The sequence below is a fragment of the Liolophura sinensis genome, chromosome 10 (genome assembly GCF_032854445.1).
Source record: "Liolophura sinensis isolate JHLJ2023 chromosome 10, CUHK_Ljap_v2, whole genome shotgun sequence".
In the NCBI taxonomy this organism is placed as follows: Eukaryota; Metazoa; Mollusca; class Polyplacophora; order Chitonida; family Chitonidae; genus Liolophura; species Liolophura sinensis.
The window spans coordinates 27,198,612-27,214,943 of NC_088304.1; the positions used below are offsets into that span (position 1 = coordinate 27,198,612).

General features: G+C 38.8%; 1 protein-coding gene across 1 annotated transcript; it reads right to left on the reverse strand.

The window, feature by feature from the left end:
- Positions 1-9,531: 9,531 nt before the first annotated feature.
- LOC135477051 (protein PIF-like) lies at positions 9,532-15,595 on the reverse strand. Its single transcript, XM_064757203.1, has 6 exons — positions 15,514-15,595; positions 15,053-15,244; positions 14,209-14,418; positions 12,740-12,901; positions 11,637-12,025; positions 9,532-9,570 (listed from the first exon to the last, which is right to left on the reverse strand). The coding sequence occupies exons 1-6, from the start codon at positions 15,593-15,595 to the stop codon at positions 9,532-9,534; spliced, it is 1,074 nt and encodes a 357-aa protein (XP_064613273.1).
- Between the last annotated feature and the right edge of the window lie 737 nt (positions 15,596-16,332).

Genomic DNA, 16,332 nt, shown 5'->3' on the forward strand with positions numbered 1-16,332 from the left:
GCAGCGCCCTCCGTGGAAAGATGTTGAGTTTACGTCAGACGGCACTGACCTGTCTCTGACGGTGAACGGGGAGGGGGTGTCCACAGATCTTATCGGTGAGACGAACCGTCTTATTATCCCACTGATCTTATCGTATTATCACCATGATCCATCCACTTGGTATTATAATCAAATTCCATTCTGTTCACTTAAGTTTTAAGAAAATCCATTGCTAAACCTACAAAAGCCATTTTATCCCACATCACATCCAAACATATAACATATTTGTTACAATGCTTTAATGACGTTTTTAGGTTGCTTTCTTAGTCACATGACTTTGTATGTTTTTGTATATATTTCCTCGCCATTATTTTAACAATAAGGTGAATAGTCTGTATATCACTAAACGTACGTAAATAATTTGTTTATAAGGCTTTTGTATGATGGAATGTAGTCTGTTGTTGTAGCAGGATATTCTGTTGTTGTAGCAGGATATTCTTCTACTATAACAGGATATTCTGTTGTTGTAGCAGGATATTCTGTTGTTGTAGCAGAATATTCTGCTGTTGTAGCCGGATAGTCTGTTACTATAGCAGAATATTCTGTGACTGTAGCTGGATATCTGTTGTTGTAGTGGAATATTGTGTGACTATAACAGGATATCCTCTTACTGTAGCAAGACATTCTGATTCTGTAGCGGGATATTCTGTTACTGTAGCAGGATATTATGTTACTGTAGCAGGATTATCTGTTACTGAAGCAGGATATTCCGTAGCTGCAGCAGGATATTCTGTTTTTGTAGCAGGATATTCTGTTTTTGTAGCAGGATATTCTGTTGTGATTGTAGGATATTCTATTGTTGTAGCAGTATATTCTGTTTTTGTAGGAGGATATTTTGTTTTTGTAGGGGGTATTCTATTACTGCAGCAAGATATTCTGTGAGATTCTGTTACTGCGGCAGGATATTCTTTGACTGTAGCAGGATATTCTTTGACTGTAGCAAGATAGTCTGTCACTGTAACGGGATATCCTGTCGTTGCAGCAGATTTTTTCTATATAATACAACGCATATATTGTATTAATTCAAAAGACGTATTATTCTAGGCAGAATATTATGTTACAATGACGGAATGCATTTTAGCATAATTCAGACGAAAGACTGTGTTAAAAGCAAAATACTATTGTTTTTGGGTGTACCTCATATCACACATATCATTAAGGAGGTATAAATTATTTTGAAAAGTTTATGTATGGAGGGAATCAAGTGCGTTTTACAATAAATCTTCAGTTGTAGTTCTGTTCATTTTGTAACAATAGAGTGTTACGATTTTTACAGGCGGTATATCCCCAACACACCCAGCTCTTCACGTGGGTTATGGATGTACATCACAATTCGACTATTTTACAGGCTATATAGATGAGGTAAGTCGCCAAGCATTTGTCAGACTCTACAACTCTTTTATATTTAACCAGCATGAGTTAGCTTTGAGTGCATTGTGGTGTTATTTATTTGATTTTTCGACACTGGGTTGAATATATTACCTCTTGACGAGCAGATAAAACGTATGGATGTCTGTCTCTTTGTTCAGACTAGTTTTATCGTTATAATATGCACGTGTCTATACTGTTTTGATGCCAAAAACAGGCAGTTGTGTGACTAGTCCCCTCTTGTACATTTATGCGCGAGGTGTTGAACTTCCAAATGAACACTGATCTAACATAGGTATGCCATGATGTTTAAAGAAGAAGTTAATCAAAAATGTTAGGAGTACACATATTCCCTTTTGCAAATAATTAATGTATTTATTTATTTATTTAATCGTGGGAGGAAACCGGACAGAAAAGAAATTAAATGTTAACCCATGCATATAACTTTATAACAAGTGCCCGTGGTTTACATGCATGTAGCTATTCTCAGGCATCGTGATATTCAGAGCTTCAGATATAACGCAGAGCGGAGTCTTTATGAAGACATTTGACCTCTGCGTAATTTAACTCCATTGTGTTCCAACCTCGCTTCTTTCTCTTCCCTCTGGCTAATATGCTATATTTAGTGACGAGCTCAAAATAACTTTCTCCGTCACATTCTACCTTAATCATATTATCTCTGCGTCATTGTCTCTAGACGAACATAGCTCCGTACTTGTGTTATAAACAGTCATCCAAATCCCCTTAATTTGTTGTAGCATATATTATCATCACAAGGATTCCTGTAAATTTATTGTCACGGTGATCTCGCAATTAAAAGTTAATTGGAAAACTATGTTCACCGCCTAGTCTGTAGTCCTGTTAACGTTTAGTAGCCTTCAGATGTCTAATTATTTACAGCCTACCTTTTGTACGCAAAAGATTTGAACTGGTGCAAAGGTAACCTGGAATGCCATGGTTTCTATATAGCTGCCACGATTCAAATACATCATGAGTCATATCACCATATCTAGGTTATACGAACACAACTCCCATTGGTTGGTCTTCCTCTTTTACGTCAGAAAGTCTATCAGGCACCTGTCAAGGCGAGCTGGTTTTAGCCAGTCTCTGCCATTTTGCTCACACTCATAATCCAGACCACAGAGTTCAGTAACGAAAACCTGGTGTGTGCTTAACATATTAACTAGCGTGATACACTATTTTCACTGATTTCCTTCATTCGCCTAGAACACACCCTGCATCTTTCCAACATCATTTAAAACTCTTGACTGCTTCTCTTTGAAGTGTGAAGTTCGTACGTTACATACTTAAATAGTTTTTTGGTTCTTTTTTCTTTGTTTGTTGTTTTTTTTTTTTGGGGGGGGGGGGAGAGTGGGGTTGTGATTGGCGTTGTCATTATTGCCCTAAAACTTCTACTTTGGTTGACGGCTGATATACGAATATCTGCGTTGAGGCCTGGATTCGACAGAAACACAACAGATTGATCGACACTTGTGAAGCTATATGTATCATTCAATGGCATCTCCTTATGCACATAATATTTAAGTTATAACAAAAATGCGCTAAACTTCAGTGATAGGAGTGATGAAGGCAGTAGGTAAAATCCACGGCTCCAACAAAGGACTAGCGTGATGATTCTATATTTTGTTTTATTAAACCATCTTCAGTGAGGCAAAGTCGGTTCAGTTAACTGTAAACGACAGATACAATAAGCCGTGTTCGTCGTTTCTCAAAGTTCTCTAATCTACTACACGTGTGTCATGCCCTTCAATGAGAATTACAGTATAATTGAGCACTGCTTAATTACACTGTGCGACGTCGGCCGTCTTATCTCTCTCTAGATCTCTTTCTGCCTTTACAACCCGGGTACAACCAGAGTGCACTTTCTATAAGCCATTTATTCTCCTTTAGTATCTCACACATGTTAAATATGATCTGCTAAACAGTTAATTGTGAATTTGAACAACTGGGTATACAAATGTACGTTCCGCCATCCAAAACGTCGCATATTTATATGCTGGCCGTTGCACTTGCTTGGTATGTATTTGGAAACTCATGTATAACTTGGGTTTTTCGATTTTTTTGGAACACAAAATTGTAAAACGCTTTTCCATGAACGTAAAAGACGGGGATCTGTTAAACAGGTTTTTTTTTAATCGGAACGAATTATTATATAAACAATATTTTCACTACGAGAAAACGTCGCATTATTTTGCGCCGGCCACTGTGTAAGGTGTAGTTGTGGAAATTCTTACGCAACCAAGTACTAGTACACAAATGTGCTTTCTATCATTTGAAGAAAGGGAGTCTGTTAAAAAGCAAAGTTTGTACGAATTATTATTTAAACATAAATTCCACCGTCAGGTAACATGTCATATTTATATTCCGATAATTGTTACTTAGTTACTGAAAATTTACGACATTTTGAAAATTTGCTTTAAAAACAGCGATTATACGCCATATAATCAATGGATTCGACTGGTGCACTGCGTGCCGACAGCCTTCATCTATATATTTTTGTTTAACATTTAATTTTGGAAGGAAAGAGGAGCCGAAAATACAATACACATGTGAATGTGGGGGGCTCATTTCATTTTTAATTATATCTTGCCAACTGGTTTAACAGCATTTTGAAATGAGACGAAATGCCCAGACAGGACACGATCAGTATAAAATATTCCAAAACTATAAAACTTTGCGTGTGTTATGTTGCTGTCAACCGGAGCTTCACTCTCATATGTTTGATGTACAAGATGGAATAGCTTACCAAACATGAACACGTATTTAATTAACTTCAGACATCAGGTGTTTTGGCATACTAATTGTTTACTGTGTGTTGTATTTCCTTTTGCATAAACTAGTGAATTAATTTCAGGAGACATTGCTTTAAAGGGTTTGATTATACCTTTAACCAAATGCATTTTTTTTTCGCTTTCAGCTTTACGTGTATTTGTGTGCTCCGTGATAATTAAGTGCGTATGGACCGATTAGATTTGCTTGTGCAAAACGCCATTGCGGACAGTCTGCCATGGACTGCAAAAGAGAACCCCGTGTATCCAGAAGACAGCAACAAGGAGTGCCTCTTTACGTAACCTACAAGACGTGACCTTCGTTCACATACCTGTCATGGCATCCGTCAAAGAGCTTGTGACACATGGACCCGGAGTAAATATTTCGACAGCATCCTGATACGACATTTTTTTTACAATCTTTTTTACAAAAGTTTGCTCGGTGAACTTTTGATTGTGAGCTACATTATAAGGCCCAAGTCGTTCATTTCGCCGGATTTTACCAGTTCGTATAGCGTATATATGTATATTATTTGTGAGACAGGCTATATCAGCGGGTTGCTGTTAAAATATTTACGGTTAAACAATAATAAATTTGGTTTTATCTGATAATTTATTCATTTGTGTTTTTACCAGCTGTTGATTTTATGACTAAACTGCCTGGTTGGTTTGATTTATTTATTTCGTTGTTGTTTACGGCCATCCTCAGAAACTTTTCACCAATACCACGGGGCCAGCTTAATGAGTCGCGGAGACCACCAGCTCCTTGTTATCAAGTCAATAAAACAGTGAGAGCAAATCAGGGGAGTCTACAAATTCCATTCCAATAGACGGGTTTGAAACCGCGACACGTGTGTAATTTGTAGACAAACAGCTTTAGCCTACTCACCGGATTACAGGTTAACGCCCTACTATGAAATTATTTATAAGTTTCAGTGGTTTGATAGTAATCCATCTCGCACAACTACAAACTTGAGTACTTCACATTTCATTAACGAATTTACACTGACACTTTATTTGTTGTATTGAAATGAAAATTGGAAGCTTGATTCAGTGTGGATAGTTCAGACTCTGTAATTCATAGATAAAATTGACAGAATGATTTACAGATTGTTGTAAACGAGAAACAACCCAGACTTGATTGACGCTTCAGCCCTTACTCAAAAATATTTCACATATGCATTGGCGGAGAGGTTCACCGGGAAACCCGAATAACAACAGGCCCTATCCTAGTTACCAACGAACTTAAACATTATTGTCAACATAGAAATTCATTTATTTCATTGATGTTTTACGCCTTACTCAAGAGTAGTTCACTTATACGACGGCGGCTATCATTGCAGTGGTAGGAAACCGGGCTCAGCACAAGGAAATCGTTAGTGGAGCTAAACATATTGCTTCGAAAGTATTTGCTTAGTGCCAAATAAAAGAGAGAAATATTGTTGCTTTCTTTTAAACAAAGCACTACTTTCTGTCCGTTGATATGATTTTGGGTCCCATATGGACATTCTATGTGGCCTTGCGTCAGAGGCGTGCTTTACGTTATTGCCCACTCTCTATGTCTATCTTTTGCATCCATTTGCATGCCAGTTAACGAAAGAAACAACACATTTCGCCATCATCAAACACAAATATGTATGTAATGTGAGGCCAAAGTGATGTTATTTATTTGAACTAATGCAGAATATTAGACAAGAGCACGTGAAGTGAAACCAGAGCAACGTCGTTGATTTGGTAGGTGGCAAATAGTCACACGTAACAGGTGAGTCAGTTTACCTCAGTCAGGGTTTTATTTTAACTGTGCATGTAAATACTTAAACAATAGTAGCTTATGTACCCCCTAAAACCGTGATTCGAGCAGAATTCGGGAAAAATGCAATTTCAATAGCAATTTCGTTTACTCAAAACTGTTGTAAAATATAATAAACAATCATATGAAAACGATGTAAAAATGAGACCAGGCCACGGCATGCGTAATCCCCCAAAAGAATCCTGGTTTATTCAGGAATACAATATATAAAACAAACCAAAGAGGGTAAAACCAAAGCATCGACGACAATATGTTAGCGGGAAATAATCCACATGGCGTAAATGGCTTTCGCCTGCTTCTCATAGAATAAATTTAGATTAATTAAACTAAAGTATAGACCCGAGAGATGCACGTTTTAACAATTAACACCACCGCATTTTTTTTAACAGAACTTTGCGTAAGCCATGGTCCAAGAGGGCTTATAATTTGATACTGTTTAAGCATTTACATGTATCCTAACAAGTGGCCTCTTGTACCGGTTACGTGTTAACATTTGCTGAGCACCACACTGCTGTCGCTGTTCCGGTTTTACTTGTAACCTGTAAGTCTTTTATCACATTATGTACAAAATCAGCATGCAGAACACAGTGCCCTTTGACGACAAGGCGCAGCATGATCATTGTGTTAGCGTGATCACTGACTGAGTTGCATGGGGAATATTTTGTAGCGTGATCACTGACTGAGTTGCATGGGGAATATTTTGTAGCGTGATCACTGACTGAGTTCCATGGGGAATATTTTGTAGCGTGATCATTGACTGTATTGTGTACTCAATGTTGTGTGGTGTGATCACTTACTGTGTTGTGTACCGAGTGTTGTGTAGCGTGATCACAGGCTGAGTTGGATAGGGAATGTTGCGTAGCGTGATCACTGACTAAGTTCCGTACGGAATGTTGTGTAGCGTGATCACCGACTGGGTGTAGGGAATGTTGTGTAGCGTAATCACGAACTGAGCACCGTACGGATGTTGTGTAGCGTGATAACGGACTGAGTTCCGTACGGATGGTGTGTAGCGTGATCACGGACTGAGTTCCGTACGGATGTTGTGTATCGTGATCTCGGACTGAGTACCGTACGGATGCTGTGTATTGTGATACCTAAACATACATACAGGTAGAGAGACATTCCTTTGTATTCAGATACCCAGTAAATTAACTTCAAGAATAAACTTTTCCTTCATGGCTGGGCACTCTCTCAAAACATTTACATATGTCAGTGTGTTGCGCGTTTCATCCATCGTCGCTTAACTTTGCATTTGTACAATCGATACGCTCAGGCACGTACCGGTAATCCACAAAGTTGCTCTATTTTGTGTATTGTCTATAGTCTGCTTCAGTTTACGCCTGTCCGTATTTCTTTAGATGCTAAATAAAGGCTCGATATTAACTCGCCTGGAAAGTCAACTATTTGGTGGCCACTGAAGTATGTCGAAGACACCAGACATGACACCCCACCCAGTCACATTATACTGACACCGGGTCAATGAGTCTTGTTTTCTGTCTGTAACCTATCAGTGATGAGCGCAAAGCGAAGCATTAGGGAGCCATTTGCGAAGTCTTTGACAATATATCACCCGACCGGGGTTTTACCCCAGGTCTCCAAATGTGTCCAGAAATTTGACTGCATCGTTATGAGATAAATACGGGTGATATACAAATGGACAATTGCCTTCGAGAAATACCATCTGGGATGACAGCAATGCACGTATTGCACAGTCATTATGTAAGTTTTATTCATATATTCTCGCTTTACCAACCATTCCTCCTGATTTCTTTCTTGAGTCATAATTACAAACGCCTGTCCAACACACGACTATCTTTATTCCGTTACCTGAACTTAATGGGTATTTTACATGACCCGGAAAGCGTTATTCGGGCAAAGGGGCCGGGGCGTAGCTCAGTGGTTATGTGTGCGACTATTTTTCAACATTTTCAAGACTTCTCCGACCACATCATTTGTACAGGGTTTGAACGTGACAATTAGATGTCGACCGCCGTCAGTGAGTTGTTCACACAGCCTTACACCCGTAGAATACCAATCCAGATCAAATCTGTACGTGGCCCTTGGGAAAGTCCCTCAGTAACTCGCCATTTTGGTACCCATAAGCAGTCACTCATGCTGCTGGAATTGCTTGCGCAGTCTAACGTGGCGTGCGTACCTGCATATCGGGTTTTATCCACCGACAAAATGACCGCCATCGCATAAGTGAAAAATTCTCCAGAGTAAGTGAAAAAGTTTTCTGGAGGTTAAAAAGTCTTAAGTCATTGAAAACTTCTTCAATAAGTGCAAAAATTCTTCAGAAAGTAAAAAATTCTTCGATCATTTACATCAGATATCTGTAAATACACTTACAACCTTATTTAACGGCTGCTGTTCAAGGCATAATTACGCAAACTAATTTAAACTTGACATTTCTTCGAAATGATTTTAATTATGTCCTCCTAAAATAAGATTCTGAAGGGGACCTGAATATATGAGATAGCTGTATACCACGTTTAGTATCCGAAAGTTTGAAGATCGATGATATTTTCTCAAAATATGTGAAGATGAACACACCTAGTGTGTTAGTTACACACACAATGCGTGGCCACTAATTTACGGTTGCTTTGGGAAGGAAAGCATTGTTGCATTTGTTTGTCAAACATAATATTCAGTGTCATTCCAAAATAAGTTACGACCATTGAAATGAAACAGGTTTCTGAAGGACATGCTGTAATGTATGGGATGCTTGGAAGGCAGTTTTTGTGTTCGAGAGCCAATGACTGCTGGAGCACTCCATCAACATGGCGAATCGTGTCACGATTCTGGAGAACTACGCTGTTCGACGTGACAAACACAACGCCAGTAAAAAGCAAACAGTTTTTCGATACACCAAGATTTATTAGACAGAATAGGTATACAAGTGATCATTATAACCAAATATATATAAAAAGCCTGCAACACATAGGCCACACGTGACCACATAATCACATACCATGCCCCGGTGAAGTAAATATAAAATTGTTGGAAAACTTTTCAACCGATCAAAAAATTTATGGAATGTTTTTCTCCAACGCCAAGAACTAAACGTTATTGTTCAATCACATACGAGCCTTAGCTGACAGATTGTGTTTATAGTAGCTCTTGAGTTGTCACTAGAATGTCATTCCCTGAATGTAATTAAAGGCGAATGTTTGGTTTTCCTTGCAAATGCAGTCGGTTGCTTCCTAAAAATGGACATTGGTCGTTTTAATATAAACACTTGTTAATAGCAATAATCCGTTACAAAAATAACTGTACAGACCTTAGAAAACTTTCAAAATAAACAAGGCAAAATTAAGACAGAGAAATTGAGGTTCGCATTTTAAATCCGGTCTACTTCATATCCAAACATCACATCTGCGAATAGGCCTTGTTTCGTAATTATTAAAATCAAAATTCACCAAATACTGTTTCCGGTCTCGGGGGTGCAATTATCCTTGAAGTCGGAAACACAGGTTGTAGAATCTGTGATGTGGTTATCCTACCCTATTGCTACAGCCAAGATCATGTCTCGTCCGGGAAGCAGTTAAAGTAAACCTCCACCTGGAATGAAAATAAGAGAACAAACGTCAGTTGAATATATACTCATTTTCTGAAATATTTACTCCTTTAAGTAGGGATTAACATTATACCCATAATACTGGAGCGAAATCAAGTAAAATTAATCTTTCGGAGCTGGATTTGCCTGTTGTACACTTCGACTCGTGTTCAAGTGTCAGTCTTATCATTTTGAAGAAAATTCACCTAGCGAAGTAGGGCATTTTATTATGTCAGCTCTATCCAATTGCATTTCAGTCCCATTACGTTGACTGGTTTATCCACTGAGGAAACTGAAGTCATGCGCAGGTGTACACACGTTCCTATATGCCACGCATTTGTTTCATCCAGCAAAATGTGTGGCATATTAATGAAAGACAAGTTATCCTGTGTGTAATGTTGTTGTTAAAAAGCAAAAAAAAAAAAAAAAGACAAGAAAAATCCATTTACCTCATCTATATATCCTACAAAGCCCAGGTAATCCCCGTCGAGAGGACAGCCGTGTGATATTTGAAGTGCTGGTTGAACTCTTAGTATATTTCCTGTAAATGAAGCGGACAAAAGTTATTTCCCTTGAAACGTTATTTTCTCAAGTAAACCTAACAAACAAATGTATGCACATATCGCTCGTTTGACACATTACTCGACAAAATGTTTTTGCATTTCATGGTCAGCATGTATTAGGCCTTTTCACACGTCAGATTTTATGTAAGGCACAATTACGACAAGCACAGGTCGTACAAGGTTAATAACATGAACATAAAAACGTTTTAACCCATAACTACAGAGAGAACCTTGATTAAAATCTATGAAGTCCGTTTTCGAATGTCTTACCAGCTGCGGACACACTCTTCACTTCTCCATTTACAGTGAGGGTATACGTTGTGCCATTATAGCGGTATTCTACCATTTTCCACACACCGAACTGTGAAAAAAAACGATAAATACTATGAATAAACCACAATTATGAACGTTTCCATGATTACTTTTGAAAGTTGTTGAAAGTTGCAATGTATACTGAACCACACATACTACTGCATTACCGTTATAATGACACCTGGTTTCTAAATAATCGGAACTTTATTACCGATTTTTAACTGTAACATTTGAAATGATTCGTCTAATGTTTTGTGAAAGGTAAATATTTGAGCTATTCTAAATTAATATACAAAATTTTGATTGAATTGCGTTGATCGATTTTTTTACAAAAAATCACAAGTAAAGACTCTACAAATGAAAATGTGTTACACCTCAGTGCTAAATACTGGGCTGTTCCCAAAGCCTATAATTCGATAGATATAAATGGCCATTTGTTTTGATTTCCGCCATGTGAACTGTTATGTGCATTCAAATACGCTCTTGGACTTATCATAATTTATTTCTTTTGGACAATGGACTATATTCAGTTATCTGTAAAATCAGTCATACTGGGTGGCAAAATTACCTTTCGTTATTAGTACGTAACACCATAAGCTCTACACATTGATATGTTGCAAGTTTGTGTTATTGTAAGTAAAATGCACTTAAAACACTTTTTCTATTCCAGTGTTAAACTCCAAAAGCCTGGTTTCAACACAAAGAACTCATTGCCTCGGCTGGTGTCATAGTTCTTCAAGAACAAGTGGCATGCTGGACATTGGGCGTGGAGAGTAATTTGTTTTACAATAGGTGCACCAACATGTGGTAAGAACAAATATCCAGCATACCACTTTTTAAAAAATAATTATGCCGTCACCCGAGGCAATGAGTTCTTGCCGTCGAAAAGCGAGCTTATGCAGTTTAGCATTACGAATTAGTAAAATTGTTCTAACTTCATTTTCTGTGCAAGAATATGGACTTCCAAACTATCCATGTGCATATCGTGTGTTGTTACGTGTCACTAGCTAAAGGCAATTTTGGTAGCTGGTACGAGTTTACAGACGGCTGGGAATAAGCGAGTGGGTAAAAGAAATAGACTGTACAATATAAGCGACTGGCTAAAAGAAAGCAGACCGTAGTACAAGTTGTGTAGTTATGATCAAACAGTGTTTGATCATAACATGGGACTGAATGTGTACAGAGTAGACGTTTACGTTGTCTATGGTAGACTGTCTGTTCGACAACGCTGTCCGCAGCCTGCCGGTGGTCGTGCTCTCAGAACGGTTGAAGGAGACTATCACTGAAGGAGGACTGAAGCAGTCGGCGTTTGTCACCAGGGCTTCTGATACACCGTTTGTACTCGTGTTCCTCTTGGCCTCGCGATACCGGAACCTCAGTAAGAACTTCCGGCCGTAGTCTCTTCCAGCGAAACTGTAGATCAACAGGCGACTGCTTCCGTCGAAGCAGGCGGACCCGTCGCCAACGTTGCCGAAGCTGGAGTTTTTGTTCAAGATGACCGCGCCTTCGACTTTTACGGAGAGCCGGTTTTCGGAGTGGTCCTTCAAATCATTGTCGAATGGCAAATAGAGGAACGGTCTGCAGACTGTAAGTGAAAAAATGTGTATAAATGAATAAATGAAACGTGGTCGAAATTTCTCCATTTTTTGTAAGCAATAAAGGTGATAACTTTGCTTTGTCCCCATTTTTCAGACGTACTTCCTCTGAATTTTTATGTAAGCGAAATGCATTCTCTACGATACTGATATATGGTTAAGATAGCTTACTATTTACAGTATCACCGAATAGATGGTATAGAATTAGTTTGTGTGAAAAGAACAAAGTTTCCATTCCGTCTTTCTTTCCCAGAGATGTGCAAAAGTATAATTTGTAACAGATTTTATTCTGACCTAATTGATACGTACGATTTGTATATGCCTTAAGAGATACTTTCTACGTGTCATGGACAGCGAATCGATGTCTTGCCAACCTCTGTACAGACCTTTGCAGTTAGTGAATGATGTTCTGTACTATTTATGTACAAATAAATACCAGCCTGTCAGTTTACTTGGAACAAAGCGAAATATCAGACTCGGGAGATATAAATAAAATGCCCCAATTTCCGATCTAAACAGTTGTCTGTTTTCTTTCTTTATCTGTTTTTTTTTTTTTTTTCTTTTCTATAATCAAAAGCTGTACATTGTACGTGGAAGCAAAACGTAAACCTTCATAACATTATAAACGTAAACAGTACACTGCAGTGTTTAGACCGGAAGTAGCACATGTGGGCATGATTTCACGTTCGGCATCATGATCCTACCGTCTGTGGGTCTAGCCCCTGGTGGTGTGATCACAATAGAACAGGAACAAGTTTCTGGGGAGAATCCAGTGTTCGGGGCACATTCTCGCTCAATTTCCCATCGTCGTGTGAGCTGTTCGAAATATTTCGTCTGCTCCCCAGGAACAGCACGTTTATTGCACGCTACAGTGGACAAAAAGACATGTGCAATAGTTAGAAAACGTTGATTTTTATCTGCTTTTTGCTTTTGATTTTGAGACAGAAAATGGAGATTTTAAAATTCTGAAATATTATTTTCATGAAAATGTCTTTATGTACTTCTATCCTGTTGTACCCACTTGAAGTTTGTGAACATTTGCTAGAGAAGTGAGAGAGTATGCTAACGCAGCACATATTAAACATATTGAAAGAATTAAACTTATTTCCGTCTGCCGTTATATTCATTTGTCCGCTATCAACAACTCCAAGAACCTCTGGACAATAAGAACTCCCCACTGATAGTTTTGGGGTGAAGCACATTGAAAGCAAATCAATTTATGACTAATGTTTTTTTTGGTTTTTTTTTTTTTGGTTTTCGTATAATTTACTTGGTATGCATAATTTGGCCTTGTACATTTGGATATATACATACCTATATTCGTATGACTTTCTTGTTTTTACATTGATAAAATTGTTACCTGTGACGCGACTGATTACACGGGAATGTCTAGAAGCATGTACCGAGACATATTCCTTACAGCGCATGCGTCGCTCTCAATCTCTCACTATACATCACTGCCACCTATAGGCAAGCTTGATCTTTGGAGCCTGGGAGAAGCACGTTTAAACATAGCCTTATGACGTGTGTCCTCCCACGGAACTATTTAATCATTATTATTTATCAATAACATTTTTTAGCTTTTAGTAAGAATCACGTTGTACTACTTTAGATAAAGATTCTGCTTGTGTATAAAGTATTGAGACATAGGTTGACACGGATCGTTTGGATTTTCACCGTTGTTTCAAATTTCTGTACAAAATTAACTATTGGTGGCATTGATGTAAAGCGAAATGTAGTGAGGGACGCATGCGCTGTACGGAGTATTGCATCGGGATATATCTCAGTTTATACTCGTCCGGGGTTTTGCGTGGTAAGAATATCCGAATTATAATAGATATTAATATATAATAAAATCTAATATAAAATGCAATATCTATTAACTCATCGATATATTTCCGTTGTCTGATCTTTTCTGAAAGAAAATGAACTATATTTTTGACATTTTATTTATTTGATTGCTGTTTTTTTATTTTTATTTTTTTAATTATTTACTTGCGGGGAATGTATTTTACCAACATCTGGCTAAAAGCGCCAGGAATATATTTTGTGCATACAATTCATGCCTATGCGACTCGTGTTAATCCTGCACTTTATCACCTTAACATAGTTTTCAATTTCTGATATTTGAGTTTCCTCCCTTTGCCTATACAGGGACATTCTGTGTACGTACGCTCAGCAGTTGTAGAGGGAACAGCGCTGGGAATAAAGGGGCACCTATCTGGGCAAGGCACAGAGGATGTGCACCCTTGACCCGGAATGTAAGACTCGCCCACCGCACAGCACTCTGTTCGCCACGTGAATCCCAACTGGCAACGCCAGTACGCGTTACAGTTGCCGCTATACGCGTAGCTTTCCAAAGAACTGTTAAATCTGCAAGGATCTACAAACATGAGAGAAAGGGGTAAGTAAAAACAGCTGTTCAACAAACTAAAACGAATATGAATTACAAAGCCCTTGGTCTACATGTACGTTTACTATTCTCTCCGCTGTCGTTACGATAAAAATACTGCCGTTGTGATGTAAGTCCACAATCATTTATTCATTCTATTCTTTCGGTATCCATGGGCTTGTTGAAATACAGCCGAGAAGGCGTAAAACTATATTGATTCATTTATTCCACTATTCTTATAGCCACGATGTGACTGATGTGGCTTAAAGCCAGTTTGACTTATCCATTTCAGTATTCTCATGGCCACGGTGTGGTTGAAATACTGCCGATGTTGCTTAATGCCGTATCCATTTATCCATTTCAGTATTCTCATGGCCATGACATGGCTGAAATACTGCCGATGTGGCTTAAAGCCATACTGATTTATTCATTTGACTATTCTCGTGGCCACCAGATGGATAAGACACTGCTGATGTAACGAAAAGCCATAAGAATTGAATTCTTTCTTCCTGCCATTGGATAGAATCATATTGTTTTGAAGACACTATATTCGTGGAATATTGGTCAATTCTTTTGCGCAAGTGAAAAGAGAAACTTAAAAGCTTTCCAGATGAGCTCTACATACCAATAGGACAGATGACAGTCGCTGCGGGAGCACAGGAAAGTTTGCTATGATCCCAGAATTCTCCAGCAGGGCATGACTTGACGAAGGGCACGAGGACAAATCCCCTGGGGATACACTGGTAGAAGAACTGGCAATTTTCAGGGTGGGGGTTATATCCGATGCCGTTCAGGAACAAACAATCCACACAGGGATCTGAAATCACGATGACGGTACCTATTGTGATGTCCTCCAAATTTGTTTAGCTTTCATGACGGATATTTTTCTCCTCAACAGCACAGACAATCTATCTAAAATTATTCCTAATAAGTTCACGATAGGCCTCTTGTAGTTAGCCTCAGAGAAATAACACAGTTGTGAAATTTGAAGATGCCAATACAGATTCGCTTAGGATTTAGCCTTCTCGTCAGTGTACATTATTTAACTCAACCCACGGGACTACAATAACATGAAAAATAACCTACCTGAACCGGGTGTAGTTTTCTCAGCCGTCGGAGTTGTGCGTATTGCGGTTGATGGGGTCGTACTCACAATACGGCTCGTCATAGTTACAGGTACAGAAGGCGAGGGCGATACTGTGGACGTAGTCTGCAATATAGTCGATGGTAAAACCGTTTCTGTTCTTACAAAAGTGGTAGATGGTACAAAAGAAGGAGTTAATGTGACTAACTCGGATGTAGCAACATCAGTCGACGGAAGAATAAATGTCGTCGTTGGTGTCAGTCTACTCGTGTCCACCGAAGTAGGTGGAATCAAAATGACAGTTGTTGGACGCAGAACTTCTGTTGTAGATGGTAATAAGTCCGTCGTTGCTGATGATGTTGGTTCAACCACTGTTGTAAGTGATGTGGTTGGTGGCACAATTGTTGTATCGACCGTGATAGACGGAACAAAAACTGGCGTTGTTGGACGAAGGAATTCTGTTGTTGGAGGAACAATGTCGGCAGTTGGAGAGGTTTTCGTAAAGGGAACAATATCCGTAGCTGGTGACGTTGTATCGACTACCGGTGTTGTGACAACTGATGTGGTTGTCGATACAATTGTTGTGTCGACCGAAGTAGGTGGAACGACAACTGGCGTTGTTGGACGTGGTAACTCTGTTGTTGGTGGTATAATGTCAGTTATAGGCGACACTGTTGTATCGACTACTGGTGTTGTAACAACTGAAGTGGTTGGCGATACAATTCTGGTGTCGACCAAAGTAGGCGGAACGAAAACTGGTGTTGTTGCACGTGGTAAGTCTGTCGTCAGTGGAACAATACCCGTAGTTGGTGATGTTGTAT

Excerpts from the sequence above, each read along its gene's own strand:
- LOC135477051 (XM_064757203.1), bottom strand. The coding sequence starts at position 15,595 with ATGACGAGCCGTATTGTGAGTACGACCCCATCAACCGCAATACGCACA. Across the intron at positions 14,419-15,052 it reads GACTGTCATCTGTCCTATTG|ATCCTTGCAGATTTAACAGT; the intron begins GTATGTAGAGCT and ends TCATGTTTGTAG. Across the intron at positions 12,902-14,208 it reads TCCCTCTACAACTGCTGAGC|CGTGCAATAAACGTGCTGTT; the intron begins GTACGTACACAG and ends TGTCCACTGTAG.